Genomic DNA, 10,328 nt, shown 5'->3' with positions numbered 1-10,328 from the left:
ACCTTATACCTTTATATCCTAACATAGCATAAAAAAAAATGCTGATGTACAGAGGGTTGACTTTTTGAACATGTTCAAGCCTAGAGACAAGGCCTCATTTCGCTGCAGTGATTCCAAACATAATCATGTCAACTTTTCTCAAATGGATTCTGTAGTTATGCATTATACATGTGTGACAATAGTCAGTATTTCAACATCCCAGGACAAAAAAGAAGGTAAAAATCATACAGGGAAACCAAGAGCTCAAGGCATTGATACAAATGGCCCCTATGTTTAATACAGAAATTGACAAAGTTACTAGACACAGATATTACTCAGGTGCTACTGAGCAGTCCCTTAAGGTAAACACAAAATTCTTAATACATTACAGATAATTTCTTACATTTACTAAAATTATGTTTGCTTAAATGCTCCATAAATAAACAATTGATTGTCAGTGAAGACAAATTACATATTTGGTATCTCAGACTAGTCTTTTCCAAATGGAAAAACCCACACAATACATTCATTCTTATAAATTTCAAGATAAGTCTTCAGTCTGGTAGTGATTAAAACAGGTATTTGTCAAAAGTCCACTGATTTCAGCTTCCTCTCCTCCTTCTCTGTGAGCGGCTGCTGGGAGAGGATTTTGTCATGCAGGCGGTGATGTTTGCCGATGCCCAGCTTTGGCAGGCCTCGGTTCAGCCCTTCCAGTAGCACACAAGATTTACACAGTGCCTGGCTGGAGATGTAGCCACAGCGGCTGCAGGTTCCCTGCACAGGCATCTTCACACCCTCTCGCACAGACAGATTCTCCCCAGAATGGATGACGTCCATAATGGAGCTTGGTCTCACGCTCTCCAGGTCCTTCAAAAAGGTCCTTGCATGGCCGCGATAAGCATTTGGCGAGTAAATACATTCAGTGGAAAAGTAGTCCAACTTCTTAAAATACGCATATAGAACGATCTCTTTCTCATACGCGTATTTAAGGGGCTTGCACCGTGGAACGACCCCATCTCCCTCGCTGGTTGTGGAGATAGCAGTGCACCTCCGCAGACGAGCAATGTCTCCTCGCAGGACGTTCATCAACACAGTTTCTGCTACGTCATCAGCATTGTGACCTGTGGGGAAAAAATGCAGCATAAATAAATCTACATAAATCTACATAAAATTAGAATACATCTCCTGTACTAAGAAGACAAAATATTATGAATAATGGGCGAATTTCAATACTAGAGTGTACTTCAGTGTTTTTGTACATTACATTTTAATGTTACAGTATAACTGAAATCAGGGTTTTCACTAGGATCGCAGAGGACTTCTGTGCTTTACTCAGCCTTTTCTGTATACAACTGCTATAACTCAGGACATTACACTACCCACTTTACCTAAAGGACTTAATACTACAGCCATTACTGTATATTCCGCATATCTGACACTAGACTCGCTTTGTTCGTGTGTGTGTTGTTTTCTGTGCCAGATATGAAAAAAAGAAAAACCTTTTATATGGCTGTTTTTTTACGTGACAGTTTTTTTTACACTTGCATTCTTTTTTACTTAACTGTTTAATATTTATACTTTATTTTCACATGTATAATTGATGTGTGTAACTCACTTGAGCACCTTAAAGAATGTAAAACCAAATTTTGTTGCACTGTACTAAGGTATTTTGCAATGACAATAAAGTCTATTCTATTCTATTCTATTCTATTCTATTCTATTCTATCTCTGCATAACTTTGGACCAATATTACTTATGAGTAAATAGCTGAAAGAAATGCAAAACACATCTGTTGATTAAGTCATCAACACTCAATTCCTATTTCTAATAGGGAATCTTCATCTTCAGAGTTCCTTAGCTCAAGTGCAGTATGAGATTATTTTCTATAATGATAGTGAAAACCTTGATTAATAATCACAGTTTATCTTGTTGTATTTCTTGCAGGTATACAACGTAATATAATCTTACATTGATCATACTACTACAAAATGGAGTTTTTCGGATGATTAAAAAAGTTCTAATATTGTCATGTTTATTTCTTAGGTCTTCAGTGGCTTTATGCCATTCCAAAATTAAATTCATGCACTTATATTAGAGATATAAAAACCTTATTTTCCAGAGATATAGTAACAATGAACGGGAGCACAACATTAATAATTATTGATGGTATGAAACCATTGTGCTCTTTTTTTGTAATTTAATGAGTGACCTATTCTTTGTTATAGACTGTAAACATTAGCTGATTATTAGCCAAATCATGTAAAATTGGGGTAGGACAACATCAGCTTGGCTTCCTCCTACTCCTTTTCGGACAAAGTATTGTTAAAGAGCCACAGTGAAATAGTTATACATTTGTGTGACATTTGTTTTTCTTTTTCGGTTGATTTGTTTCCATATACTGGAGTGTCCTGTTTAAATTGGTAATTTCTTTTGCCTACTTATGTTCGAAATAAAGTCTATCTATCTATTACACTTCTTTTTATTTCTCTCTGGGGTTACCTGTACAAATCTTGTCCACTTTCAGCATAATGGCCCCTCTGTCTAGCGCCTGCCTCCTGAAGACTCCACAGAAAGTGCAGTTATTCTTCAGCCCCACCTGCTTCACTATAGCATCCATAGTCCAGCCGTACAGCTCCTCATATGACACAATCTTCAGCGGTAGCTCATACTGCTGCTGGTTCCTCTTCACTGTCTCCAATGAGTCATCTCTGTAGCCGGTGATCCCCTCATCCACTGAGAGGAGCATAAGTTCAAGGCCGTAGTTGTATCGCTCATTCAGAACCTTCATTACGTGTGCGAGCACTGTGGAGTCCTTTCCACCTGAGGCAGCAATTCCAACAGTCTCCCCATGTTTAAATAGCTGTGCAGCCACAATTGTCTGGTGCACCTCCTCCTCAAAAGCCCAGAAGAAGCATTCCTTACAAAGGGAGTGACCAGTTTTTGGACGCTTCAACACAGCACGTTTGTCAGCACAGCTGCTGCAAAGGACAGGCATCTTGACTGTAACAATCAAAACAAATATAATGTTAACTTAGTTTGCGAGTGTTTCCTGAACATTTTCAATGCAAAAACTAACCAGTGGTGCTGTATAATTCACTAAAGAGTGAACAATGTGGGTTGTAATTTCAGAGCTGTTTGCCATTTAGTAATGAATAAAACCTAAAATAACTCCTGTTCTGATTAGTGTTTTTTCCTTTAATAACTTGGCCAAAATTGAATTATAAAGACATCAATTAAGATGCTAAAGTCATCTGAAAATTTTACATAAAATGTATCCAAACATATATACTTAAAGATTTTCACATACTGGTAACAAATGTATTGAGTGCAGGACTTTCAAGAACACCTTGAAAATTATAGGCTATAGTGTGGGGTCAAGACTGCCAGGAAAAACATCAGTACACTATATTAGAAAATAATAATTTGTTTTTAATTGGAATTTAATGTAATTCGGTCTGACACAAAAAATACAAAGCAGTAACATGAATAGATCTCTATTTTTCTTTCTTTTGGACACAGCAAAATCGAAAAACAACAAATATATCATAAATATATTAACATTATGCATGTGTCATTTTAGGTTGATATTGTATGTTATACAGTCAGTGAAAATAAAGTACTAAACATTCAAACAAAAGTCTACTGACAGTTTTCTAACATGGGTGCATACACTATCTTACATCGAACTTCACATCACAAAAACTGGAACTGCTAACTGACAACAAACCCACGACTGACAATAAAACAAGATTTTCCATTTAGAACAAATGACTATTGTGGTTTAACGCTGATGCTTGAACAAGCTCATTACTTTTCAAAGTCCCGATGGTAAATGTTGGCTAAATAAAGCTTAATGTAGCTAAAGACGAAAGACTGTTCCGAAAATCTCAGTAAGAAGCTTTTATTTTTGAACTAATACACTTGAAAATGGCTTTATTTTACAATTCTACCAAATGAAACGAAGTAATTTATTTACCGATATACATCAAGTGTTATAAAATACAGTAGCACAACTTTCTTGTTAGCTAGCATTTTAGTAACCGAGAGCTAATAAATCACGTTTATAAAGGAAATATTTTCATACCCAGTTTCCGAGAAACAAAGGTCTGACGTGAGAATGAAGAAAACAACTTCAAAATGTAATACGCCTTACTAAAATAATATTAGTTTTAGGTTAAATAAAATAGCATGTGGTTGTTTCATCATGTGCTAACAGCCTGTCTGCAGTAGAAACAGGAAGTAGCTGTAGTCGTTCTCCTCTACAGCGCCAACTGTCGGTCGGAGGTGGTCAATGCAATAAAACCGAAGTAGAAAACTTAGAAACACCCATATAACTCTTTTATGGACCAATTATGTTTCTCTCTGTTTACTTCTCTAGATGTTGGTGAGAAACAGAAGGGAATCACAAGTTAAATGTAAGCAACAAGGATTTATTAATTTGCTTCAAAGATTGTCACTACTGCAACAGCTGCAATAGGTGTCAAATTGCTGTTTGGTGTAGATGAGGCAGGGATAAGGAGCTGCTGTTGAGGGTCACAGGGCTGCAGAGGTCAGGGTTGATGATAGGAAAGAGTCACAAGCTTAGCTGACGGGGTGGAAAGCGCCCCTCTGATGCCACTGCATGTCTCTGATGCGGCGAACTGACTGGATCTGTGGAATCTGGGCTCCAAACTCAGTGTTGTCCTTATACTCGCCCTTTTCAAACAGGTACTGAAAACCTCTGTAGCCAGGGTACTGATAACCCACCCAACTGGTATTCCAGGAGCAGAGACAGGGAAAACAAATGGCAGCCAGTTACACATAAGAAACCATCATCGAAATCATACTTTTTTCATAATGATGCTTTGAAGATGGACTCACGTTCCACTCTGGACTCGAACAGAGGAGACCTTTTCCTGGTAGCCATGTGCATGAAAGCTGGGGACATCATCATCTATGATTTCTATCTTCTTTCCTGCAAAGCTGGGGTTTTCATAAAGGACAATCTTGTGCTCCTGGCTGTCCTGAGAGAGCAACATTTCAGTGTTAACCAAACAGCTGATTTACTGTAACACAGTTATGTTCATGTAACAGTGAAGTTTGCTTTCTTACAACTTTAATCGGGCGGAATGCAGTAATGGTGTCACTGCGCCTGCTGTTGGTCCAGGAATCCCAGCGAGGATACTCCCCCTTCTCAAACACATACTGCTCCCCCTTACAGTTAGCCTGTTCATATCCCACCCATCTGAGAGAAGGAAAAGAGAGAGAGCTGTAGTTGGTGCAGGACAGATTAATGTGTTAATGTGTTCTGTTTATACCTCCCTCCATCCCCTATTTTCTTTGTCACTGCCTCTCAGTAGTGGAGCTCTAAATCATTTTCTACCTTTGTGTCTGTCTCTGAGCAACACTCACGGTCCACACAGCACCAGTATGGAGCCCACTTTCTCCACGCCTGCTTCCTGGAGGTTGTTACAGGGACCAGTCAGCTCATGGCAGCGTCCCTGGAAGTTTTCCTGCTCATAGATAACCAGCTGTACATGGACAGAAAACAAGGACAAAAAGATTAATCAAATGTTGACATTTCCCTAACAGATCGAAAGGTTTTAAATTTATTTATGACAGTTTGCAAATGAAGTGATGAAGGTGCTTGAATAATGGAGGTAACTGTAAATTAAAACTGAAGGTGTCTGTTTTTACATTCACTCACCTTAAATGCACTGGTGCCTGGCTGCTGCTGCTTTGATGCAGGGTTCTGGTGGTCTGTGGCCATAGTGAAGGATGAAACTGTAAGAAAATCAGAAAAAAATGTGTAATCAGTGTTACTAAGATGTATCTGTAAAACACCCATATCTAAAACATCTGCTTTAAAAAAAAAAAAAAAAAAAAAAAAAAAGATTTCCTTCTTGTTTTCTCTTTTAATCCCAAACATGTTGCTGAGGTTTGAGGCCTTCCAAACACTAAGCTATACACATACAAACCATTGTGGTCACATTAAAACAAATTTTTAATTACATATTTTATAAAATTAAATAGAGCATGGAGGACTGAACCCCTTACCAGTACCTGTCTGTGCCAGTGTGTTTGTGATGGCACGTTGAGCTCAATATATATGGGACGACCAGGGGTGGAAACTCTGCCAACAGTACCCACAGTGTCCAAGCCAGCGTGTAGATCGGCCTGCCATAGGCCCAGCAGACAGAAATGAGGGGTCACTGTGTAGACTCCCCCCACCCCGGGGTGTCACACTCCCACAAAGTTATTTCATTAGTTGTCAGTTTTGTCCAGCCTGTCATTGTTCGATATCCACATGATTCAGCACAAACAGTGCCAAGAGTCCGACATCTACAAAGAGAGAGAGAGAGAGAGAAGGACTGTAAAAGATGAGTTTTACTCTGTTGTACAGGGTTGGACTGATGTGAATAACACACCAAATAACAGTCAGTTTATTTCATGTTTAACCAAATGCATAATTTATAGATGAGATTATTTATGTTTTAAATAGTCTGCTGTTTCTGAACAAAAAGCAGCTCCAAAGTTTAAATTTTTGAGTCTGGTCTGTGGGCTGATGTTTCCATCACTTGAGTGTCATTTAGTTTTATTTTAAGTTGTCAAGGTTGTGATTTTAACACCTTCATGTTTATCTTGCAGCCAAACACTGTTTTGTGGACTGAGGTTTTAGATGGCAATGTTTAATTATGATAAACTTTATATATAAAAGATGAATTATGAAGGGGTGATGATACAACAAAACAATAATACATCTGTATGGCCTGATCACATAAGGTGCACTTCTCATCAGCTCATTCTCAACAACCATTTAGTGCAGTTTATCATTTTTTACTGCAGTTTATTGTTAATATATACTTTAGCTGTTCTTTTCAGATGATAGATGATAGAGCATAGAAGCTTCTATGAATAGGTTTTTATGGTGATTTATTATCATATATTTTCATCCCCTTTTGCCTTCGCAGCTGGTTGAGTTGAAGTAACAGTAAGCAGCAGAGTCTATATTAAAACCAGCCCTCATCACTACCATTGCTGTATCACAACTATGATCCCCTGAATATCTCTGCAGATGCTGAAACGGCCATGCACTGTGGTCTCTGACTGTGAATGCATTTTATGAGATGTAAATACTTGTGCAAACTGCTATTCTGTCGTCGTACTTGTCTGTATACTTGTATGACTGGAGTATAAGGAAGTAGAGTGAACTGGAATTGAAATGTCAATCAGTGTAGACTGCAAGGAACATGAATCTTCTAAAACTATCCGGTACTTGTAAAATATACCACTGCTAAGAACTCTTACTTTGCAAAACAGATAGCGTAGCATGCAGTACCAGTTTCTGATCTGAGCAAAATGATGTGCTGGGATGAAATTATCCATCATAGGATCTATTTTCGTTGTTTATTACTAGTGAAACCATTTCTGCTTATTCAAAGTTTACGACTAAGATTCATGTTCCTTGTTGCAAGCTTTACGAAAAGCCCAAGTAAAGCTTTAACCATTACTGTGTGTCATCTGACAAAACAAAAGATGTCTGACATATGTCCAAAGAATGTTGGATCTTTGTGCAAAGATATTGAACTGAAAACACATGCTTGTCTTCAGATCTGTAGTGATACATTTTAGTTTGTTGCAGATGCACTAGACTTAAGATGTATTCATTAATGACATGTGAGGAAGCATAGAGATGAAGAACCACTGAGGGCATAGAATGTACAGTATTAAAATGTTGTGCCACTCAAGTCTCTTCTGAACTACGTTTTGTGTTGTAAGTTTTTACATCATGTACTAAACACTGCCTCAAACACACCATTTTATGTCTTCATTATAAATTGTCATCATAATTGATGTCAATTAAATTAAATCAATAGAGGTCTTTCAACTGTTAGCCTGATGACCACTTCATGAGAATCACTGACCATCAAATGCACAATGATAACTATAGAGGGGAATGCAGTGCACTCTGTTTTAATAGCAAGCATACATACAGTATGACATCATTTCCATTGCTGTTAAGCAGATGCGTTTCCACATATTCACTGAATCAGTCATGTGCTGCTAATGCTGGATGACTAAACTGAAAACACAAGTACTAAAAGTGGCACACATGACTTGAAATAAATTCAACTCCAAACACATCTGCACTTTGAAATATTTTCCAAATGTAGGCTGTGTTACTTCCACACAGATGTCAGTTTTACATCTTTGATAATGTTTTTTTCTAAAGCATTTCTATTTCTGTTAATGCCATTTCCACATTAACACATACAGTTTGATTTACAAGTATAACATCACCAACAAACAGGGCCAACTCCAGGTCAAACAAGTTTTATTCGCCACTGAAACATACATGGCACTCCTCACTGGGCACAAGCAGCGTTTGCCATGGTTAGATTAGGGCAGAGGGCAGGCACTGTTGGCAGCGTAGGAGGGGCTGCAGGAGGGGTTGGAGGCAGATGAGGTTCCTGCTCAGCTGGCTCCAGCTGTAGCGGGGGGAGCAGGAGGTGCTGGGGCAGGGTCAGGGTCTGGGGTAGGAGCAGGAGCAGGGTCAGGAACACTGAAACAGCCCCTCTTGTGCCACTGCATGTCCCGCACACGTCTGACTGACTGGATCTGGGGAGCAGGTGCCTCCCAGTCATTCCAGTGCTTGAAATCTCCTTGCTCAAAGATGAACTGGCGCCCCCTGTAGCCTGGGTACACGTAGCCAACCCATCTGAAAGAAAAAAAAAAAAAAACAGAGGGATTTTTGTTTGACATCGGGTCGGTTAAACAGAAAAATGAAAGAAAAAAAAGCCAGACTTTGATGAAACAGAGAAAGAAAACAGATCTTACGTTCCATTAAGAGCCTTGACACTCGCTACACGATCCTGGAAACCATGACCCCACAAACTGGGAACATCATTGTCAAGAATCTCCATCTTTCTCCCAGTAAATCCAGGGTTCTCAAAGAGTTGTAGCTTGTGCTCAGCACTGTCCTAAAGAGTGGAGAAAGACAAAGATACTTCAGTTGTGTCCTGTAGCTGCTGAATTCTCAGTGCTGGTGTCTATGATCCGTGTGAGTTGCGAGGATCATTCAGATCAATTACCCACCACTTTGAGTGGCCTTAGAGACAAGAGAGAGTAGCTGTTCTGACTGTTGGTCCAGGTATCCCAGCGAGGATATTCTCCCTTCTCCAGAATAAACTGCTCCCCTGCAAACCCATGGCAATCATAGCCCACCCACCTAAGGAGGAGACAACACAGATGGAGATGGATCCTAGAGAGACTGTCACCACATCAAACAAAGCCAGACAGATGCAGAAGGATCCAGATTGTAAAAATCTTAGTCTATATGAAATTAAGCCATTACTTACGGTCCTGATTCAACTATCACAGAGCCAACCTTTTCAAGACCTTTCTCGGTCACATCTTTACACTCTGCAGAAAACTCTGCCTTGCAGCCCTGAAAGTTCTCGAACTCAAACACCACCACCTGGATCAGAGACACATCAGCCAGTTACTAATGCAGCTCAGCTCCCATGTTGGGAGTATTAGGGGAAAAAATTTCAACAGAAACTGAAAAGAGGGGAATATAGTTCCACACCAGCATACTGTGTCTCTACCTTGTATGTGGCTCCAGCTCCACCCTGGCTCTTCCCAGCAGCCAGCTGCTCTGGGGCACTCTGCTGCTCCGACATCCTCCTGATCCACTGCTCCTCCACTTTTGGCAATAAATCACCATCCATCAACATGTATGTGGAAAAACAAATGAAAAAAAAAAGGTGAGGAAATCTCAGAGTACTGTAAAACTTGCATTTGTTTTCAGAAATATTTTGTCTTATGCTGAATATTCCAACACATTTACATTATCTGAATATAAAATAACTAAAAATCACAGCATTCCATTAAAATCCAGGATACCAAAATCCTCCAAACCTGTGTTGTCTGATGCAGTGCCGTCTAACTCCATTGCTCTGGAGTAAATACAGCGACTGTAAATGATCTCTTCACAGTGAGGCTTTTACCTGGGTATGCCTGCTAGGATGTGGTAGTGTCCCTCTTTTTCTGTGCCACTTGGTGTTTGCTGGGGTTGAGCCATTAGAGGGCAGGGACAGGGGGGGTATTTATGGTTTATTTCTGGCCACAACAGCAGAAAAGGGGGAGCTGTTGATACAGCAAGTCTGTCGCTCACATTGTGTCCGTAACGCTGCCTCTCAATAGGCAGCTGTGTTGGCACACGCTGCCCTGCCCGTCTGCCTGCCTGCCAGCGAGCACTGTGTGTGGGCATGAGGAGAGAGAGCCAAGAGGATTCAGCAAACAGCCCTGCTCAGCACAAACACACACAAACATACACACTCTCCAACTTACACCAGCCTCAATCGCAA

General features: G+C 39.8%; 3 protein-coding genes across 6 annotated transcripts; all 3 read right to left on the bottom strand.

The window, feature by feature from the left end:
• Window positions 1-243: 243 nt before the first annotated feature.
• Window positions 244-4,233, bottom strand: ctu1 (cytosolic thiouridylase subunit 1 homolog (S. pombe)). 2 transcript variants are annotated; one of them, XM_030144423.1, is made up of 3 exons: window positions 4,064-4,233; window positions 2,479-2,979; window positions 244-1,100 (listed from the first exon to the last, which is right to left on the bottom strand). In XM_030144423.1, the coding sequence occupies exons 2-3, from the start codon at window positions 2,972-2,974 to the stop codon at window positions 565-567; spliced, it is 1,032 nt and encodes a 343-aa protein (XP_030000283.1). In that variant the 5' UTR covers window positions 2,975-2,979; window positions 4,064-4,233; the 3' UTR covers window positions 244-564. The 2 variants fall into 2 exon arrangements, with proteins under 2 accessions (XP_030000283.1, XP_030000285.1); XM_030144425.1 differs by having other exon boundaries at window positions 2,479-2,980; window positions 4,067-4,233.
• A 160-nt stretch (window positions 4,234-4,393) lies between these two features.
• On the bottom strand, window positions 4,394-6,133 carry crybb2 (crystallin, beta B2). Of its 2 annotated transcripts, none has more exons than XM_030144110.1 (6): window positions 6,022-6,133; window positions 5,666-5,742; window positions 5,371-5,489; window positions 5,071-5,203; window positions 4,840-4,982; window positions 4,394-4,729 (listed from the first exon to the last, which is right to left on the bottom strand). In XM_030144110.1, exons 2-6 carry the CDS (start codon window positions 5,726-5,728, stop codon window positions 4,561-4,563), a joined length of 627 nt encoding a protein of 208 aa, XP_029999970.1. In that variant the 5' UTR covers window positions 5,729-5,742; window positions 6,022-6,133; the 3' UTR covers window positions 4,394-4,560. The 2 variants fall into 2 exon arrangements, with proteins under 2 accessions (XP_029999970.1, XP_029999972.1); XM_030144112.1 differs by having other exon boundaries at window positions 6,016-6,087.
• Window positions 6,134-7,916: 1,783 nt separating this feature from the next.
• On the bottom strand, window positions 7,917-10,027 carry LOC115426121 (beta-crystallin B3-like). Of its 2 annotated transcripts, none has more exons than XM_030144102.1 (6): window positions 9,969-10,027; window positions 9,567-9,664; window positions 9,318-9,436; window positions 9,055-9,187; window positions 8,797-8,939; window positions 7,917-8,677 (listed from the first exon to the last, which is right to left on the bottom strand). In XM_030144102.1, exons 2-6 carry the CDS (start codon window positions 9,639-9,641, stop codon window positions 8,434-8,436), a joined length of 714 nt encoding a protein of 237 aa, XP_029999962.1. In that variant the 5' UTR covers window positions 9,642-9,664; window positions 9,969-10,027; the 3' UTR covers window positions 7,917-8,433. The 2 variants fall into 2 exon arrangements, with proteins under 2 accessions (XP_029999962.1, XP_029999961.1); XM_030144101.1 differs by having other exon boundaries at window positions 9,880-10,022.
• Between the last annotated feature and the right edge of the window lie 301 nt (window positions 10,028-10,328).

The sequence above is a fragment of the Sphaeramia orbicularis genome, chromosome 9 (genome assembly GCF_902148855.1).
Source record: "Sphaeramia orbicularis chromosome 9, fSphaOr1.1, whole genome shotgun sequence".
In the NCBI taxonomy this organism is placed as follows: domain Eukaryota; kingdom Metazoa; phylum Chordata; class Actinopteri; order Kurtiformes; family Apogonidae; genus Sphaeramia; species Sphaeramia orbicularis.
The sequence above is the reverse complement of the archived record's forward strand: the minus strand, read 5'-3'. Positions and strand labels throughout refer to the sequence as shown.

What these genes read in the sequence shown, in the direction of transcription:
- LOC115426121 (XM_030144101.1), bottom strand. Translation starts at nt 9,913, where the DNA reads ATGGAGTTAGACGGCACTGCATCAGACAACACAG. An exon ending in GAGCTGGAGCCACATACAAG is followed by an intron (nt 9,437 to 9,566) that starts GTAGAGACACAG and finishes TCTCTGATCCAG; the next exon opens with GTGGTGGTGTTTGAGTTCGA. An exon ending in GTCAAGGCTCTTAATGGAAC is followed by an intron (nt 8,678 to 8,796) that starts GTAAGATCTGTT and finishes TTTTTCTTTCAG; the next exon opens with ATGGGTTGGCTACGTGTACC.
- ctu1 (XM_030144423.1), bottom strand. Translation starts at nt 2,974, where the DNA reads ATGCCTGTCCTTTGCAGCAGCTGTGCTGACAAACGTGCTGTGTTGAAG. An exon ending in AGTGGACAAGATTTGTACAG is followed by an intron (nt 1,101 to 2,478) that starts GTAACCCCAGAG and finishes TTTTCCCCACAG; the next exon opens with GTCACAATGCTGATGACGTA.
- crybb2 (XM_030144110.1), bottom strand. Translation starts at nt 5,728, where the DNA reads ATGGCCACAGACCACCAGAACCCTGCATCAAAGCAGCAGCAGCCAGGC. An exon ending in CAGGCACCAGTGCATTTAAG is followed by an intron (nt 5,490 to 5,665) that starts GTGAGTGAATGT and finishes GTCCATGTACAG; the next exon opens with CTGGTTATCTATGAGCAGGA. An exon ending in CATTCCGCCCGATTAAAGTT is followed by an intron (nt 4,983 to 5,070) that starts GTAAGAAAGCAA and finishes TTGCTCTCTCAG; the next exon opens with GACAGCCAGGAGCACAAGAT.